This window comes from Ambystoma mexicanum, chromosome 14, assembly GCF_040938575.1.
Source record: "Ambystoma mexicanum isolate Mex_15411 chromosome 14, UKY_AmexF1_1, whole genome shotgun sequence".
NCBI lineage: Eukaryota > Metazoa > Chordata > Amphibia > Caudata > Ambystomatidae > Ambystoma > Ambystoma mexicanum.
The window spans coordinates 147,295,458-147,315,416 of record NC_090940.1 but is presented as its reverse complement, the minus strand read 5'-3'; the positions used below and the strand labels follow the sequence as shown (position 1 = coordinate 147,315,416).

The following is a 19,959-nucleotide window of genomic DNA, read 5'->3' as shown; positions in this document are numbered from 1 at the left end:
GGTCTTCTCGAAACGGAAGCAGTTTGAGAGCAAAGGTCCTGCGCAAGCTGGTCAACCCACTGGTTGGCCCAGGGACACTTCCAAGAAGGCTTACTTGCAGGGTTTGTTGAAGGTGCCGAGAATAGTTGGTCCCACTATTCTAATGGGTTAAAGCGTCTTCGCAGACCTTCTAGGACGACTAGATACAGAGGGGTCCCACGGGATGACAGCGGGTTCAGGGTGCCAAACCTTCCAGCGATTCACCAGCGGTTCCTCGACTCGGCTTTTTAGTTTCAGGATATTTGAATCCTATACTTCGTTCAGTGAGAACTCCAGAGATCGACATGGTATGAGTGTTTGGAGCCTTCTCTTATCCAAAATCTCCTTTGTGCCAAAATTAAGAAAAGCCAATGGGAGATCTGCTCACATACAGGCATACCATACTTGGACCAATCATGGACCCCAGTGGACCCAGGCATTCAAAGCACTGCAGACTCTCTGGCACCCAGGATGTGTATTGGAACCAGACAGTCCAGCCCACATCCTGGAAGCACACACACAAGGGATGCAGAAGCCTGCGAAAGCTTGGTGTTTTGCGGGAGAATGCATGCCCAAATAAGGACTGACCTGGTTCGACCTGGGGAAGATGAAGGGGCAAGATGGCCAAAGGACAGGACAAAGAACCTCGTGGCATGGTCATTTTGGAGCAGGCCACCTATTCATGCCAAACGCGGTAACCACGGTTTACCTGGCAGGAAATGGTTAAAAATACATGGAAAGATAAGCTGCCACTAGCCCTGTCCAAGGCCCATCTGCACTTCTCCTAGAAAATCCTTTGCGAGTATCTAGGGCCTTTAGAAATGACAGGATGACCCAAGTGCAATATACTCTAAGGTACTTTGTGCACTTGCAACATGTTGCAGAAAGGTTGCAACATACACAGGGACTAAGGGAAACAAAGTCTCCCATTACTGACTGTCTTCATGGGAATGTCAGTTTCCCCATAACTAATTGAGCGAAAAGCCCAGGGGAGTGCAGCAAGAGCACAGCTTTCTGCTGCACTCCCCTGGGCTTTTCCCTGGCAAAGTCAGACTATAATGTTTAAACAAAGCAAAAAGTCGGGGGGGTACAGAACTGGAGGGAAAATTACACATGAAATGGAAATCTTTCCTAATAGCGGGTGCCACCATTAATGTGTGAGGAAGAGTAAGGAGAGAGCAGAGCGGCCATATGGAGAGTCCATAGGTCGGGAGAAAGAACGACAAAGAGGAATTCGGTGAGAGTCTCTTTGGCGGAAGCATTGACGTAGGTGGCAGCGATAGGAAGGCCTGGGTTGAAGGCCAGTATGGCCTTTTTGAGTTTCTTCCTGCCAGACTTGGTGAGAGGTGAAGGATGGGAGATGGAGAGGCTGTGGGAGATAAAAAGCACCATAGTGAGGGGCACAGTGTGTAGTACACTTAACCAGGTAGACCAGTTACAGTACGTGGGAGGAAATAGGCAAGAGGGGGCAAGCGTGCAGGGAGATACAGATAGGGACCAGATAGGGAAGAAAAGTCGGAGATGGGGGTGTGGGAAAGGATAACGACAAAGAACAGAGAGAAGAGGGGGGTAACCAGTCAGTACATTCTCATGAAAGCAGGATGTGCACACCCAGGAAAAAACGATTTTAGGATACAGCAAGGTCAATGCAGGATGCAAGTACAGCTAAATAGGATTTTAGAAGCAACAAAACCAATGCAGGATGTAAGTACAGCTAAATGCGATTTTAGAAGCAACAAAACCAGTCCAGGGTGTAAGTACAGCTAAATTCGATTTTTGGTGAACATGTATAGTAGCACAGTAGTCACATTACACAGTGGTGAAAGCAGTGGAAGTGGGAAGGCCAGGAAGGATGAATGTTATGGCCTGGTCTTTGAAGAGAAAAGGTGCCTTCTGGGATAGATTAGAGAGTTGCTTGATGCGGCACAGGCACAGTGTCCGGAGGATGATGCAGGCAATGTATCTACAGCTCACACTTCCTTGATAGATAAGGGGTGAGGATCTCATGTCACCAGGCCGCCTGGATGAGGTACCCAGCTTCAGGATGCATATTGATGGTTTGGTCAGAATTGGAGGGGCACCAGTGCCTAGCGAGGACTGGACAGGGACAGACAGGGCCTTAGATGCAGGCCTTCGATGTAGGGCTGGCTTCCGCCTCCTGGTGTCCCTGATTGAGTGAAATAGGAGGGGGCCATCTAATTGGATGGGGCCAGACCTCAACAAAGGATGGCTCCGCTGGTGTAGAATGGGGAGCCATCTTGGAAAAAAGCCCACACACATCAATGTCAGTGCAGCCAGGAAGAACATTGCCATTTAAAAGCATCCTGCACTGCATAGATGCAACAGGAGGGTGACGATTTGCTGGTTGTTAGGATTTGCAATACCCTTATATTTTTCGTGTGTCACGCGCACTGCGGTAATTTCGCACATTTTTTTAAAAATGTTCATTATAGATGAGGATTCACGTAAATGGGCTTACCTTCTGAAGGGGAGCTAGTGAGGGGCTGGATGAGGGACAATGTAACTTCTTCAGTCAGCTGGTGAAGGGTTATGGAGGATGTATGGATGGGGAAGGAGGGTGGATGGATGGACAGTGTAGCGTGATGGAGAGATAATGACTGTTACGTGTGTCTGCCTTTGGTGCATGCACATCCATACAATTGGGGTGCATCTAAACTACAAAGCATATCGAACACCATTTACACCCACATGCATTTGCTGTGATGCACATGCAAGCACATACTGCTTAGACAGGATCGAAAAGCAAACTACACATACAGGTTCCTCCATTTCAAGATCAACCGCTACCAACCAGGCAGAAACTGAAGAACAAGCAATGGCCTCCAAATTAAAACGAAACAATATGAAAAAAGGAAATTCTGAGGAACCGCATTCTCGTGTCTTATCTCCCCTTCAGAAAACTACTAAAAACCTGGCTATTAAATTCACAATGATTAAGATAAAATGGGCACCGCCAGGTACACCAACAGGGACCCAAGTTAACCCAATGACAATACAAATTCCCTAACCAACCATGAAACAAACACAACAACCAACTACTAACTCTCCCTGCTCCTGACTCCTCTCCAACATCTCCCACGTTTACCTCACACGACACGATCTAACGGATCAGTCTAATCCCACAAAAACACACAAGCCACACATCCACCATCAAACTAAACTAACGACTGCAAAGAAACATATCAACCACTGGTCATTGCCCTTCCGGAAACAATAACCCCAGTGTGCATAATTCAAACACACCTAGAAAGCCGACCTGCACAAGACACCAGTTCCTCCTGGTTCTACAAGCACCAAAACAAAAGCACAACCTCTATCCTACACTCTTCCCTCACTAATCTACACAACCCACTTTATTACAGAACCACTTGAGCACTTGGAGACTATGCCAATGGTAACGGTGCACGGTATAAGACAACTTAACATAACAGATCACACACAACACAAGGCATTGCCCAAACACATCTGATGCACCTAAAACCGAAGTTAGAAGCATAATGTAATATAAGAAACCAGGTTGCCTTTTAAAGGCTTCTACACGACCACGTTATTGCGGCTTCATAGATGTAGTACACATGTGGGAACAGAAGCCATTGTACATATTAACAGCCATATTGGAACTTAAGACCTAAACGTAGTGCAGCAGCCAGCATCCCAGGCGTAAGCCACGAACATGAGGAAAGGAATATGCTACATCCTGGGCACTAATGAGGAAGGCCAGAGCCACAGAGATCCATAAATCCTTCCTTGTCCTAAACATTTTGACAAACTTTGTGCTCTGGGAAGGATGTGCCATGCAAGGCCATGGGAGGAGGGCTGAGCATCTTTGTATGATACGATCCCACAAGGGGGAGGGCACGGCCTCCGACCCCCACCAGTCCCAAGTCTAAGTTATAGCACCCAAATGCCTTAGCTTTAGGACCTCTGAATTCCTAGGTACCTGCCAGCCCCCGACCACTGATCATAAACCTGTTAGACCCCTGAACGATCAAAAAGATCAGAAAGCTGCGTTTTCTTGCCTTCACTTCTAGGTCACGTGATTTATGCTGCGAGGTGAAGGGAGGGATGAAATTATAGCCCAGAACAAGGGTGGAAGACCATGGAGAGGTGCCGGCCTTTCTGGGAGCGAGAGAAGTGTTTGAGTTAGTATGACCTCAGCCCCCCCCACCGGTCCCCTGTCTGCTCATACCAGGTGCACTGCTACATGGATAGAGATGTGTTGTTTAGTTGGCAAATAATTGCCAGTTATCCAGCTTGTGACCTATGACGAATTCAGCATCACCCACATGGAAGATGATGTACGGACGGGGCTGGGACCAATGGCCTGGCATCCCCTATGGAGCAGGTGACCTATGTATAGGGTCTCACCAACCAGCCACACAAGTGTCTACTCTGTGATGCCACTAATGATGCTGTGTACCTTCTTAATGTGCTGCTCATGCAGCTTTTGCCAGAACGTTCCACGGCAGCAGAGTTTTGTTGGTGCTTTCCATTTTTGTGTGGAAATAAACCTTGTTATCCTTGCAAGAGGTGTATTGGGCCTTTTACCCTAGTGAGTTGTATTTGTTCTGGTGTTAGAGTCCAGGGGCTTTCCTACATTACGCAGACAGACTACATTTAGAATACACAGGGTAATTGCACCCCTTTTTTTGTATAGGAAACCAGTAATAGCATTGAGATAGAAATGGTGTGTGGGAAATATTTCATTTGGGCAGTGTTTCTACCTCAACATTGGAAATTCCCAGACTTTGTATAATTCGTTTTGTTACCTTGTAATTATTTGTATTTTAACACTGCCATTTCCAACTTTTGCAGATTTTATTTTGTGTACCAACCTTACCCGTTTTTAAAAACCATGGAGGCTGCTGCCTAATAGTTAAAAGTGAAACCTGTTTACACAGACTTTTCCAAAAATGTTATTACTAATAACTTTTGACTCGCTGGATGGATTTGGGTGACATTTTCCAAAAAGGACTTTGCCCCACGCCTCTACCCACCACCAACTTGAAGTTCTGGGAAATGTTAATTAAAAGTTGGAAAAGTTATTGAGAAAACAAAAAATGCTGTTTTAGGACCAGTCCCATTTATTTTACCACAGAGAAAAAATGCGTCGATTGAACACCTGTAGCACGTAAACTGCAGGATAGATGTGCACCAAATAAGGAACAAGTTGGCCACAAACTCTGCAGATGAACTTTTGCTGGTTTGGAGTAAATCCGTCCTGTAGTTTTTTTAAATATTCATTCAATGAGGTGCCACCCATTCACAAAACATGTATACATCTCCCATAGTAGAGATGCTGAGAGGCTTTTCAGAAATTAAACCTGCCAATGATTTTGCTCAATGCAAGCAATTCCCACCGGGAATATCCAGGGAAACTAAAATTGAAAAGTGCTTAAAATTATTTTTTGAGATGGAAAAGGCTTGTCTTAAGATCATGCTACTGGCAGGGGGCGGGGGGAAAGCGGGCATGTGTGCAGTAGGGAGTTTGTGGTATGCTGGGGAGCCCATTTGGAGGAGAAATGTTTATCAGGGGAATCTCGCGGGAATCTCGTGAGATTAGCTCAATAACGCTGCAAGATATGATCTAAAATAAAATGCATAACCTGAACCGGAGAGTGAAAGGGGGTAATGAAAGAAGGTCAGGAGATAAATTCACATAGGTGGGCATTACCTTGCTATGGGAATCACGTTGCATTATTGCGAGAATGATTTTTGCGGGATGGAGCGGTTGATGGTTATCGTGGTAATAAAAAAGGGGGATAACCAATAACATTTGGACCACTGGGGCTTAGTCATAGGGCCTCATTACGAGGTAGGAGGTAGCCATGGTGCTATTAGCATCATGGCTACCCCCTTACTTCATTCCGGGTCTGGGTTCCGAAATAGGGATTTACCGGGTCATTCCAACCTTGGAGGACCCGGTAAGTCCCCATTCCGGGAACCATTCCCATTCGAGACCGCATAGGGCTCAATGGAAAATGGGGATGGAGCTAATAACGGTACCGCAATTTGCGGTACCGTTATTGGCTCTGAAGTCCCTTAACGAGTCCCTTCCATAACGCCTTGTAAAACCAGGCGTTAAGGAAGGGACCCGCTATGGGGCCTCGGAATAGGGTGGTAAGGGATTACCGGCACTGGTGTCCTTACCGGTGCCGGTAATTCCTTACCACCTACCTCGTAATGAGGCCCATAGTCTTTTAAACACGTATAGAGGTGGTATGTAGTACATGGGCAGTGGCCACTGGAAGTGGCCGAAGGCTAGTGGAGCCTGTGGCCGCTGGCCATGGACATACAGCATAGCTGGTGGGATCTGGTTAAGTACCAGGGAGGAGGGCTTTGGCCCTCTGCTAAAAGGCTAGGTCATTGTTGGAACATGGACAAGGGCCCCCAAAGAAAATCGGAGGTCGAAGGGGATCGGGAGCGGCCGGGAGCGGTGCTCCTCTACTTCTTTTAATTAAGTTTTACAGTTCCTATACTTTTATTTTCAAAAGAAACGGCTCGGAAATGGTTTCGTTTTAAAATAAAAGTGTAGGAAGAAGTTGAAACTTTCACTTTCAGTGCACTGCACTGAGCGTTCCCCTAAACAGCAGAAGCATGTGTTTTGGGGTTTGTATTGTGCGTGGGAAGGTTTGTTGGGATCGGTGCAGGCCAGTATGGAACATAGTTCCACTACTTCTTTTCATACACTGAAGAAAATATAGCATAACAAAACCCTTGAAATTCTCTGAAAAATCTTTACTTAGAAAACACTTGAAAGTAAAGGTGTGGGGCGGGGTGGGGGGGTGATGACCATCTAACCCTGTGCCCCACCTCGTTGCATAGCTGATGAACACATCCATATCATCATTCAAAATGACGGTACACAATTACAACATGGGGACATCTATGGGGAGAGAGGTGGTGGGGGTGTCAAGTTAAGATGAGCATCACTTCTCACACTCGCTGAATTTATAGGGTTTTGTTGTGATATATCAGCTCACCATAACGGTCTCTTAACTACAGTTCTTTCAGTGAGTGAGTGTATACACACATATTCTGTTTAGCGTTACTTGTACTTGAAATGTATGCATTCTCAAAAAGCGACCTATTGTCTACTCTTTGGCATTGAGCCGTTTTGGTTTGTGTGCACTGCACCCTCTGGCTTTAGCTGTGCCCCAATCCCTGCATGTGTCTGAGGGGATGCCTGGACTGCAGCGCATATTAAGCGTCCTTAAGCAGACTGTAAACTGCCCAGTGACCCAGATTCTCCTGCTGCCAGCCCATACTGCCTACGTTTGTTTCGGATATGCTCCTCAACGGGCATATTTGGCTAATCCTCGTGCAATTTGTGATAGCACTAAAATGTGTGATTATGTGGGCGCCCAGGAATGCAACGTTGTACTGCCCAATGTAAGATCACAGAATGACACTTCCTAGTGCCAGGGCCGTGTGTGTTTGGCGAGGACAGCTCCCTGTGCAATGCGACTTCTCGCGATGCCCGCTGCAAATCGTCCCCGCCCAATGTGAACGCCCGCAGTGATCACATGCCATGGAGGGAGAAGAGCACATACAGAGCCCATTGTCGAGTTTTGGGGCGCTAACATTGATGCACTGTTGAAACGCTTAATATCCTGTAGGTGATTGGGGGGTCCAAATGAATGCCAGTAGTTGTTCCTTTGTAAACAGAGGGGTGGGGGGCTGCTTGCTATGGTGGTGATGTGCAGCCGATATCCTGTGTCCAGTTATGGAAGGTTTGCCATGGGCAGCAGCAAGAGAAGGAATTGCTAGTGAATGGGGCCTTTTGTTAATTGGTCACCATGTTCATGCACGTTTTTATTTATTCCCCCAGCACCGCTCTCCCGACAGGGCCCAAGCATTAAATCGGGATTTTGGCAGTAGGTCTCCTGGGAGCAAGCGCCCTCGCCTGGCTCTGGCATTCTTGGGGATGTTTGTTTTTTTGCGGGGAGGGTAACTAATAGAGCGGGGTCGACGGCTGTTTTTGGCTCAGTGGTGTACGTGTGATAAAGAAGGGCAGGCCTACAGTGGTGCTCATACAAGGAAAAGGCTGAGGGGTAAAAGTTTAGTTAGCCTTTCAACACGTTGAGCATCTGCCACGGTCCTGTATTGGCCGGCCACTATAAACCGCTTACGAATTTAGACTCCAAGTGTTCCAACCAAATGTAAGCTGATGGCTGGACTGGCTTTCGATCTCTCCCGCCTTTTTAATGATCTGTGAATAATGGCCGTCATGCTACTTATCATTGCTGGTGATCTCGTCGGTTGTGAACAGAATGTTCCTGGTGATTTCAGCTCTCGCAGTAAAGTTTTCTCTGCCTCATGATGCCCCGCCCCAAGGGCCACCTAAGCTTATGGAAGGCTGGTTAATCCGCCATTTGCAGACGTTAATCAGATGTCTGCTTAATGCGCCACAAGGGTTATCCTCTCCCTGAAAACAGATCTATCCTGCCACAAGCCCGGGCCAAGAAGCAGAGGATGGCTGCACAGACCAGGCATGGAGGCTCTGACTTAAAGGTAAAGCTGCAGCTCTCCTCTGCGCCTGTCAACTGTTACTATAAGAAGGATCCACATCCACCAAGCCCTGAGACGACCAGGATGGTATCTAGTGATAATGGGGAATAAATACAATTACAAAAAATGCTATAACAGAGAAAAATGCATCAACATGTCTTTAAATAGATATGGGGGTGGGGTAAGGGGGTAAAACGTCTGGGAATGGGGATGGGCTTAAGCACATAGAGAAATGAGGGGTTTGGGTAGGACCCCCCCCCCCCCCCAAAAACACTGTTCATGTTTTCGCTGAAACGTTCTCTGTAATCGCATAGAACCACCACCAGGATACATTGGAGCTTAAAATCACGTGTTAAGGGCCTGCCAGTTTTGTAATATCTTGCTAGTTAGTGTAGCTCTTCCCTTTGGAGCAGTTAGCGGACCTTTGTGATCTGGACAGACGCCTCATACCACACCCTCATGAAAATGTACTCATGATTCGATAGTGTCATTAACTGTATTTGAAGCATCTTTGGCCAAGGTGAGCCGGCTCAGGCTGGCCCATGGGGCAATAGAGCAATGCACGAACCAAAAACACAAAATGCTGGTGTGGGACAGTTTTTTTGTGGGTCAAAGTGGGCCCCTTTTTGGCCAATGTGAACCAGTGTGTTGAGTTACTTGACTATGCAGCTAGTAGTTTTGACCAGTACTGCTGAATAAATATCTTTTAAAATGCACAATTTGCATCACATTTTTATCAAAAAACTCCCTCGTGGGTACTATTTAAACTGTCACAAAAGGAATGAATTACCATTTGCAACTGTGGGCCACTTTTTCATTGGTGCCAGTGAAAATGTGATGCCCGTGCCCAACCCTGAAGGTGAGCCAGAAAGGGCATCTTTGCATGCAGACATTAGTAAAGGCACCATGCCTGGCACCCCCTCACAGATGTAGAGTTCACTCCTTGGAACTAGGGGCGGCCGCGTACAAGATTATTCACTGGAAGTGACAGCAGCCTCGGCTGCGGGCTCACTCCAGGAAATGGCAGCCATCGCCACATTTATCCACAGAGCTGTCTCTACATTGGCAGGGCAGTCTCTACTGGAGGGGAGGGTGGCTGTACAACAAGTGTCGCTAGTGGGCGAATACTGCGAAGGGTTGCTTTCGATAGAAGCAGCTCTATAGCGGTCTCTGTAGTGCTACGATGCTGTCGGAGGGACACTTGGTAATCTCCTGCGTACCCCGGGTGATATGTCGCTGTCCCTGGTGCTGTGCGCGGCCTCTTTGCGCAGTAGCCGTCAGAAGTGTCTATCGAGTTGTCGGGTGGTATGTTTGTAAACTCTGTGACTGACAGATTTTTGGGACGGCTCTCGTGCGAGGCTCGTCCGGTGCAATGGTATGCCAGCTGTTAAAGTTACCTCTCTGCAGCTGTGTCTGTGATGCTATGGTTCATTTGGGTGGTGTTTACAATTGTAGTGCCAGCAGTGGGGGTCTCGCTGATGCGTTCTGTCTCTAATATGTCTCCTTGGTGCTGCGCAGTTCTGTGTGCAGTGTCTGTGAGGGGCGGCAACCAGAAGTGTCTCTTGCGGAATGTCTGCTGTGCTGTTGTCCTTGACGCTGTGTGCAATCCCTGCGAGTGACAGATGTCAGGGGTGTCTCTCTGGCGACTTGCTGTGGCAGTCAGAAGCGTCTCTCTAGCACTGTCTCTGGTGCTATGCTGCAGACTGGTGTGTGTGCAAGCCTCGCAGTCTTTGCCCTTCGCCCCGTGCTTACCCTCGGGCACGTCCACCTGGTGGCCCCGGCCCACGCTCTGCCAGTAGGTCAGCAGGCGCTCCTGCTGCTCGTCCTCCATGGGCTCCTCCTCTAGGCTGCCGTTGCTGTTGTAGGCAGAGTCGGCGCCCGGATCTTCGGTCATGCTGTCCAGGTCCTCCAGAGTGATCATGGCCGGGGGCTCCGGGCCCCCGCTCATCCGGCAGCCCTCTCGCTGCATGGCTCCGGGCTGAGCGCACCGCTGCCTGCGGTAGGCGCCGGACTGGGTGCAAGAGTTGCCGCTGTCCTCACACCCCGGCCAGAGCCGAGCTTTTAAAAGCGCCTACGGGGCGGAGACTGGGCTCTGCCATCTCCCGCAGAGTGGTGGGGGTAGGGCTAGCCTCTCGCGCTCAGAGGGAGGAGCCTCGCCGTCTTAATTGCAGTGTGTGGTGGGGGGGGGGGGGCTGAGGTCCTGATTGGCAGCTGAGCGGCTGCTTTACCCCAAATGGAGTATATGTAAGTGCAGCAGGCAACAGAGCATCCCCAACCATGAAGTGAAGCACAGCGTGGTGTTCAATCCATGGCTCTTGACCAAGGCTTTAAGTGGGTTAATTTGGGGGCGTGGCTTATGGGGTGGGCGTGGCCTAACAAGTACACAAGCCACAGTAAGGTACACAAACAAATATATAAATGCTTGTAAGCATTTATGTTTGTATGCATACCTTACTATGCAAGTCATCTTTTATAAATATCGGTTTATAAAAGATGGCTTGCAAAGTACACAAACCATAGTAAGGTACACATACAAATATATAACATTTGTGTGCGTACCTTATGGTTTGCATACATTTCTATGTTTATAAAAGATGGCTTGAAAAGTGCACAATTCAAACCATCTTTTATAAAGCTTTGATGACGGGCAAAGCTTTATAAAAGATGGCTTGAATTGAGTACTTTTCAAGTTATCTTTTATTAAACTCAAAATATTTAATGGAATCCCCAGGTTTGCCGATGGTTAAAGACGCCTCGGCTGGGGAAACAAAGGGACAGTAACTTCCTCTAGTGACCCCTCGCGTGTGGGGTCACCAGAGGAAGTTAGTGACTGCCAGAAGTGCCAGCCAGCTACAGTGACGCTGTGGCTGGCCTGGCACCTCAATCAGCTCGCCTCACTTAATAGCGGGTTCAACTCCCCTTGCGGCTGTGGCAGGATAATGTGCCCCGCCAAAACTGTGGTGAGACAGCTCAGCCCCACTTTTTGGAGACTGCTGTGGCCCAGACCCGGCTGGCCCAGCCCACTTAAAGCACTGCTCTTGACTCTCCAATCCCAGTGTTGAGCGAGTGTGATCACAACTGTGTGCTGTGAAGGCATCATAAAGCAGACATACAAGAGATATATAATTTTGTCTTTAAACCTTTATGAAATGAAAATAAGGTTGGGGAAAAAGGCCCAACTTGCCCAATTCTAAGGGGAATTTCGCCTGCCTAACAAAAAAAAGGAAAGTCTGCACCAGGATGTCCAAATTAAAATTTCTGTCCGGGTCCAAACCTAACCTGGCCCTCACTTAATACTTTAAAAATGTGTATGGGTTTAAATATCTAAAAGTGTTCAATAGCTGTTAAGAGCTTCTCCAAGCTCTGACCTTGCAAGAGGGTTCTCTTTCCCACACTTAAAGACAATTCACAATGCCAAGGGATTCCCTTCCCCAAGCTTTCAAGTCTCTTCACTTCATCAAAACACAGTTCCCAGGTATAAGTTCCAGCTCCTCTAATTTGATTATTTTCACCGGTTTCACAAAGGTACATTTCACAGGATTCACAAAACAAAAGTTCCTTGACTTGAAACACAAAACTTCCTTTATATTCACTCACAGGTTTCTCGGTCGTGCTTTGAGTGGCTTTTCAATAGGTATGTGTCCTCGGTCCAGGCACAGTTGTCGGACCACATTACAGGTCAAACCACCGATGCACAATACTTGACACTTCTCATCAGTTCCTTGTATACATGGTACCGCTACTATGCCACCTTTCATCTGCCACTAATGCGTCTCTCGCAGCTCAGGCCTCGCTCTGAAGCTCTGCCTGGTCACCGCTACTTCTTCTTTGCTGTGTTCCCCAGGCTTCCAACTTCCCTCAGCCCCACTTCTGCTGTATACACTCTGCATCTGTCTGGTGGTCATGAGTGCTTCTTCTGCCATGGTGCCTTCCAGTCAGGGTCTGCGCACCTCCAGCAGTCTGTGGACTTGCTTCCCCAGCTGACGCTATCTTCTCTGTTAATGTCATTTAAACCTCCCGCCAAGTTGATAAGTCCGAAAAAGACTTGAACGCTCACTACCTCTTTGGGAGTTTTGCATTGCTCTTGCTTGCCTCCTCCTCATCCCAGTACCTAACTGGTGTTGGGATGCATGTTCAGACCGCAGCCCCCCTTAGACGATTTAGATTGTAAAAAATATATACAATTATGGAAATGAGCATGGGACGGTGTAGGGGTTTGGGGGAGGGGGTGTTATGGATGGAAACAATTGGTGGGAGTGGGAAGTCGCATAGGGGGAACTAAGCAGTAGTGATGCAATCAAACTATGTAGGATATAGCATGTCCATATACACAATGATTATAACTGAACAAACACTGTGTTTACTAGTAGACCTGAATCCCTGCAGGCAGTGTTTTCGTGAGGAACACAGAACAATGAGGCATTACCCCTCGCTTCACCATTGCATCCTGATTCCCAGGCTCAGCAAAGAGCATGCATAGGGCCCCCACATCAGTAAGGCCTTTGAACTAATTAGGTAAGAATGTGTGCAGCTGAAGAAAAGAAGGGCTGTGGCCTAGTACCAAGGTTCTATTCCTGGGAGCGAAGGCAGAAGTCTTGGGATGCCATAACACGAACCAAGATTTAAGACACTAGCACCCCCCAGCATGACGGTGACTCTATTTGAACTACCAGATGTGCAGGGCAATGGGCTTTAAATCCTTTGTGAACTGGATTGATTAGTGGGACACTAGGTTCACTCTTAGGGAGGGGAACTGATAAGTGGGAAAGCAGAGAACGGTTTTGTGCCAAAGAGGGCTAAGAATGATGCCCATACAGTTGGGAAGGCATGATGGGTCCGCCAACGTGTCCGGGGTGAGAAAAAAGCTGCTTTTGTTCACAAGTACCAGACTGACCTCGAAACTATCCACTGAGTTCATATTGATAACCAAGTGCACGTCGCGTGGTAAGGATCAAAGGTAGGGTGGTGCTAGTTGATGTTAACCAATTGCTTTTGTGTATTCCACGATGGACAAGGATGTTACCCACGATAGAGAAGACAGCGGAACCGAGTGGAGGATGGCTATATGCAATCCTTAGCATATTTATACAGGCGGTAGCCAATGCAGGTGGGGGATTAAACCAATATATGGATTGCGTCATCAGTGATGATTCTTACGTTTATAACCTGGATTTTGTGCGGAAGGCGAAAGAGGACTCTTTAATAGTGGATTTGTAATACCCTGTTGCCTTATTCTTTTGTATAAAAAATAAAGTTATTGCCTTTCTCAAAAAAGGGTGCACCTAGCCCTTTTCCCTAGTGGGTTATATTTTCTTGGTTTGATCGAAGGGAAGTTGCCCAACATGTTTGGTGTCCCCTGGCGTCATCCCAGTGACCTCTACGAAGACGGAGGATTCCTGGCCTCACATCTGGAGGGGCCGCTCCCATCTGCAGCAATCAGTCCCCGTTGTGCACAACCTTTGAGTTTTTTATAGGAGCTGTTATCAGAATTCCTGTCTGTTCTTTAGAGCGGGGCGCTGTCCCCGGATTGTGCAGGCCGTTGACTGGACCCCACGACATAGGACTTCGGTTGAATACGCAGACATAGTGCACCCCCTTTTGGAGAAAAATAAGTGAGGTATGGGGGAGATGTGAAGGAGTGTGGGTTTATACGTGTGGCAAGGAGAGATTGGATTGACAAAGTAGAAAAACTATGTGGTGGTGTATATATTTTTAATGAGGTTTTTATATTAGGGTTTGTGGAGTACCGGATCCTTTCCTTAGGTAATAGGGGAGAAGACAGCGCTGTACAATGGAAGAAAAAAGGATATGGATAGAGGCTCCGTATATTCAGTGAGTCTGGGATCTCTGCGTCCGGTATAAAGGGGGGGCACGAGAATGTAAAAGCAGTTGTGGTAGAGGCCGTCGGTGGCCTGGGATCGCCTCATTCGATACAGTGGGAGTGTTGGAACGAATACATAGAATATATGATTTTATTGTTGGTGATCATTTCTGTGGCATGGTTAGTAGTGATTGTAGTAGGGCCAATTGAGGTGGGAAGACTATAAGATATGTGTTGATTTGTATAAGTGAAGAAGGGTGAGTGTGGGGTATGGGAAGGGGGTACGGGGAGGGACACAGGATGTCGGGATGGGATAAGGGTATTGGCAATAATTTAAAATACCAACGAGGAGGGGTGGCTGCCAGGGATCCAACAACCCTGTTGGAGTACGTGTGCAAAGGCCTCCTGTTGTATTGAGGCAAGATTCCCATATATCACCGGGAATGGTGCACAGAAACAAAGGAGGGGATGTTTAAGCCATGGTTGGACCAGGGCACAAACAATAGAGAGATACTAAGTCACATGTATACGTTCCTGACAGCTAAAAAAGTTAAGGAAAAAAGAAAAGAAAGGAAGTATTGGATTGTGGAAAATGGTGGAAGATTTGGATGATAGTTCTACTGATTCTTCCAAGGCAGTATGTGAGGTGGTTACTCCATGCAGTGTTATCACTACTGCGGTTACCGTCCCAAGTGACCCTGTGGACCGTATGGAAACAGACAGGTGTCTTCCGTTAGGGTGTTACCCTAAGCGTACACATCAGGATATACAAATCTTATGTATGCCCCCTTGCCCACCACGGCACCTATGTCGACACACTATCAGAACCTCCCCAACCCCACAGTGTTGGTGGTTGGAAGAAGTGAAGGGCCAGATGGAGATGACGCAAAACCAGTAAAGGAGCTGGTGGATGCTTTAAGGAAAGTGGAGGGCAAGTTAGTGCGACTAAAATTAGAATGGCAAGTCTGTTTCTATCTATACTTGGAGAACAGACTGACGGCATACCAAACGAGTTAAAGCAGGGTATCCTGGTGTGAAGTTGGGAGATAACCATGATAGAGCACATTTTAATGACATTTGGCCCAATGAATGGGCGGCATTACTGCATGCGTGCGTACCCAGACACACCTGATCTTCAGTCGATTAGGCATCGAATGATGATGATACTGCCTAATATGTATTGCACGTACAAGAAATCTGTCGGTGGAAACAGGGGACTCATGGGATCGAGCGATTACATTTTTCTACTTTGTGGTCAAGAGGCTTTTCGAAAGAGGTACAGAAAGCACTTAAGATAGCGGGGATAGAGGCAAAAGGTTGGGCGGAAATTCAGTCTGTTATTCACTCATGTAAATGGTTGAAAGAAAAAGAAAAGGAAACTATAAAGCGTGTGCAAGCAGAGAAAGCTAAACTGGTTCAAAAGAAGTTAGCAAAGGTTGCACTGGAGGGGGCTGTGGCAACAGTACAGATGGCAGGGTCGGCAGACCTTAGGGCGATTCAGGCAGACGTGCACGTGGCACCTGGTGGGGAGGAGAAAGTGGATGGACAGGGGGGTATCAACCCCAATATCAAGTAGGGATTCAACACGGGAGAGGGGGATTTTCGGGTTCCTAGGTAGGGCGTAGGGGTTTTGGAGGGATGGGACAGCGAGGAGGAGCAGGCCAGTGTTGGACGTGTGCGCACATGGGGCCATTTTTCAAGAGAATGTAGAAGTAGACGGATGTATGCATATCCCCAAAAAAAGATGTATCCATATTCTCAGGAAGGTCCAGCCTCATACGCTCAGTCGTACGGACAGATGCCCCGGCAAACCTCTGTGGTCCACCAATGCTCATGGCCCGCACGCTTCCCCGCCAGCTTTTCTGCAGTTACCCGCTCCGGGTTCTAGTAACCGCCATATGTAGTACATCAGAGGCAGCAACAGGGCCCCCACATTCTGAGCAACAACACTGTCCCGAATGGCACGCTGCCCCAATATCAGGGAGCCACTGTGCTTGGAGGGGAACACATTTGTTTTTCCTGGGACGAACACATACCCGGACAGCCCAGAAAGAGCCTTAGCGTGTCTAGTTCCATCGGTCACGGCCACCCCAGAAAAGGAACCATTGATAGGCTTGGAGGTGGGGAACATGTGGGGTTGGTTTAATGCCTATCTGGCCCTAACTCTAAGGGGGTTGTTCCCTCAACTGATGTTTCTAAGGGCTATCTATGTCCGCAAGCCCAAAACCAAAGTTTGTGTCCAAACCTATGCTTTCCCTCACTCTTAAACCAAATGTGATAGGGGTGTCTTCTTAAAGGAGAAATGGTGATTCAAAAGAAAATGTAAACCACAGCTGGTTACCGATAGGCGTAGTTCTGCCAGTTCAAAATAGTTAAACTAAAAAGGGTTGCCCTTGGAAACTTCCACGTATAGCTCTTGCAGCAACTCAATAGAGTTCACAATTTCTCTGGGTCCCTTGGGGTTCCCTTCCCCAAGTTCGATCCTTCCAGTTCCAAACAAAAAGAGAGAGTTCCTATTAGGCCTCTCGGGGTTCCCTTCCCCAAGTTTAGGCCCCTCTTTACGAAGTTCACCAATGTCTATTGTGGGCCTCTTGGGCTTCCCTTCCCCAAGCCTAGGTCCCACTGGTCGTAAACAAAAAGTTCCTCTTGTCTGGATGTACCTTTCACTGTACAGTTTTTTCTTGAGGGTAGTATCAGAGACTTTCGAGAATACTGGGTTCTTTGCTCCACCCAGGCGTGACCACTCCGACCCTTAATCCCTCTGTTTATTCCCTGGCACCTTCTCCTCTTCTGTGCCTCTTTCACTCTGTCATTTTCCACTTTACTGTGCTTCCAACTGTAAGACAGACAGAAGTGACCACAGTTCAAGGGCGTTTATTGAACTTCAATTGGGTTTGAAAACGCGTATCTAATCCTAAATCTAAAGATGGGAGCAAGCTACGACTATCAAATAATGCTAATGCAGTCCTAGTGGCGTCTTGTCAAATAAAAAGAGCCTATATTAATAAACCTATTGCCAATCCTTACCTCTAAATGCAAATAGTGTGGGAAACCATGTTATGCAAAAGAAATGATATGTCAGCATATTCAAGCAGTTGGCTTCCCTTCCCCATGTTTTCAGAACTGGATAAGGTGGCACACTCTAGCTTAGCACAGTCTCTGGCTTTTCTAGCACAAGGGTGAAGTTCAAAACTTCAGAATCGTGGCCTTCTGCGCTAAAGTCTCTTTGCTGTTCAAAATCTGTTCTTTCAGAGGGCCTGATGCAACAAACAAATAATAAAGTTCCTTTCCTTCCAGGATTCTCCTGCGCACACTTTTCTCAGGTGATTTACTGTTCATCTCGGATCCCCCTCCGCCAGGCTCAGATCCGTTAAAACACAAAATCTTCAATCGGTCTCCCTCTGCTGGGTACGGAACAATTTTTCTATTGTAACACAAACTTGCTTTATCTTGAAGCTTTCAATTGATCTCCCTCAATCAGGCTTAGACCAACTGCCTCTACTTTGTCATCAACTTTCTTTACTGTATCAATATCAAAGACTTTCGATTGTGCATGGCATTTGGTTTGTCTGTTGCAGGACCACTTCGATTCACAAGCCTTTGCCACGCTTTCACTTTTGTAAACTCTCAGCTGGACACCTTACAGAGACCTTCGATTAAGCACGCACACGGTGCCTGATCACTCTGTCAAAAGTTTGGGATATCTTGGTTTCACATTTCAATCATTCATCTGAAGTTCAACTTTAATCGCATTGGTTATCTCACGGGTTTCATACAATGTTGGTTACAGCGCTCGCCATACAATGTTGCAACTTGGAACCTTGCCTTCAACACAGACTGGTCTTGTATCTTTCTCCCCAACTCACCGGCTGTGTTGATGTCACTGACGCTGCTTTGTTGTTGGTGCCAAGGACAGTAACACAGCAGCTGGTGATTCTTCCCTCCTTGATTATCGACGTGGGAGTGCCCGGCAGCCTCCGACACACAATGCAGGATTCCACAGCCTGCTTTCCTGGTCTTACGATTTCTATTCTTGAGGCTTCATGAAAGTAACGGTTCCTAGTAGAAAAGGTCAAGGCAACTTCCCTCCTTGCGATCCCCTTCGGTTTTGCTGCCTTTCTCCTTGTTTTAAACGGCCATCTTGGAACTGCTGTTTCCTCGTGTGCTCCGCCCTTTATCTGTGTGGGGAAGTGTAATGGAAGTCAGATGTGCGTGGTGGTCAGCAATTGCCTGACCCTGCCTGACCATTGTATTGGAACACGTCAGGTATACGGCTCGCGTGTTAGTCAGTTTGCTCTCATAGCGGGCTGTCTATGAGAAAGTGTTTGTGTTGTGAAAGGGGCCGGGGGGTTGAGTTCCTAAGTATTCTACCTGGTAGGATGGGTGTAAAGGTTTTGCAGCGAAGAGGGATACCACGTCTCACCATCCAGTGTCCCACTCCCTGATGACCCCTCACCCCGGTGATCCTCCCGCACTGGTCCACCCCCAGGAACTGGATCCAAAAGCAATGCACACTTGTTAATTTTCCCCAAGCTCTCCTGCACCTTCAGTTTCTCACTGTACTCTCTTGCATCTTCCAGTGCCATTTAATGTGCCTCGTGCACTCTGTATTTCTTTCGGGTTGCTTGAACCCTCTCTTGACTGTCCATTTTCCTCCTCGCTGTCTCTCGGTTTTGGGTCACTTGCACCCCTCTCCTTAATTTCAGGTCTCTCTCGCACCCACTCTTGGCTCTTTCCATGCCGCGAGCACACTTTGCTGTCTTTCGTTACTTCCTAGCCTCTAGCACACCTTTTCTGCCATTCCGCTTTGCTTTCTTTCACCGCTTTACAGCTTTCGCTTGCTTTGCTTTTACCTTTCTCTTACTTCGCTTTACTTTCTTTCACCGCTTTACAGCTTTCTCTTGATTTCGTCCCGCCTTCGCTTACCGGGATCTTCTTTCAACACAGCTTCTGCTCCAGCTACCCGCACACAACTGATTTTCTCTCTGTCTTATGAAATTCACCAACACTAGCGCAGCACCGGCGAGCAGGTCAAATGGGTTTAGGTCGAGGTCAGGGTCTCACCACCTGCCCCTGAGATACCCTTGGGACCGGCGCATGTCCTAAGGGAATGAGCATTTCCCTGAACACCACCGGAAGTATACAGTCTGCCTCGCTCTGGCTCCCTGGAGACACGGCTCCCTAGCCACGCTGTAGCCCCTCACGAACACCAGCATCTTGGCACGCTATTCTCTTCCGGATTCTCCAGGCTGCTCTTCCTGCAGCACCCCTTCTCCTTGGCTCCTTTGGTCCAGTCATCACCCCCAGCTCGCTCTCTGATTCTGGCAGAACCACCCTTTTAATACTGCAGGTGAGAGTCCATTGGAGTCAGGTTTGCACAGTTGGGGAAATCTGCCTGGCCTTGCCTGACTCTATTAGTGGGACAATTCAAAGGTGTTCGATGGTAGGCCTCACTTTGTATCCCTATGGGTAATCCTCATTGCTCCTCATCTGTTCTTCGTCCCAGTACTTATTGAAAATTAGGGTTGGGGTGGTGGACGGTACAAAACACCAATGAGGGTTTGTTTGGGGGGGGGAAGGGTAATAAG

The 19,959-nt window shown here is 47.7% G+C and overlaps 2 protein-coding genes across 3 annotated transcripts in view; one reads left to right on the top strand and one right to left on the bottom strand.

Moving 5' to 3' along the window:
- LOC138527506 (heme-binding protein 1-like) overlaps window positions 1-10,669 on the bottom strand; it is a 163,731-nt gene extending 153,062 nt beyond the window's left edge. The window contains exon 1 of the mRNA XM_069638751.1: window positions 10,303-10,669. Coding sequence (XP_069494852.1) covers window positions 10,303-10,519 — 217 coding nt within the window. The 5' untranslated portion in view covers window positions 10,520-10,669. The remainder of the gene's footprint in view (window positions 1-10,302) is intronic.
- The window catches only part of FANCM (FA complementation group M), a 1,896,264-nt gene that overhangs the window by 526,428 nt on the left and 1,349,877 nt on the right, over window positions 1-19,959 (top strand). The window contains exon 1 of one of the 2 annotated variants that reach the window (XM_069638750.1): window positions 8,491-8,553. The exons of the other annotated variant lie outside the window; for it this stretch is intronic. Coding sequence (XP_069494851.1) covers window positions 8,515-8,553 — 39 coding nt within the window. The 5' untranslated portion in view covers window positions 8,491-8,514. Of the gene's footprint in view, window positions 1-8,490; window positions 8,554-19,959 lie in introns of those variants that run through there. 2 annotated transcript variants of the gene reach the window in all.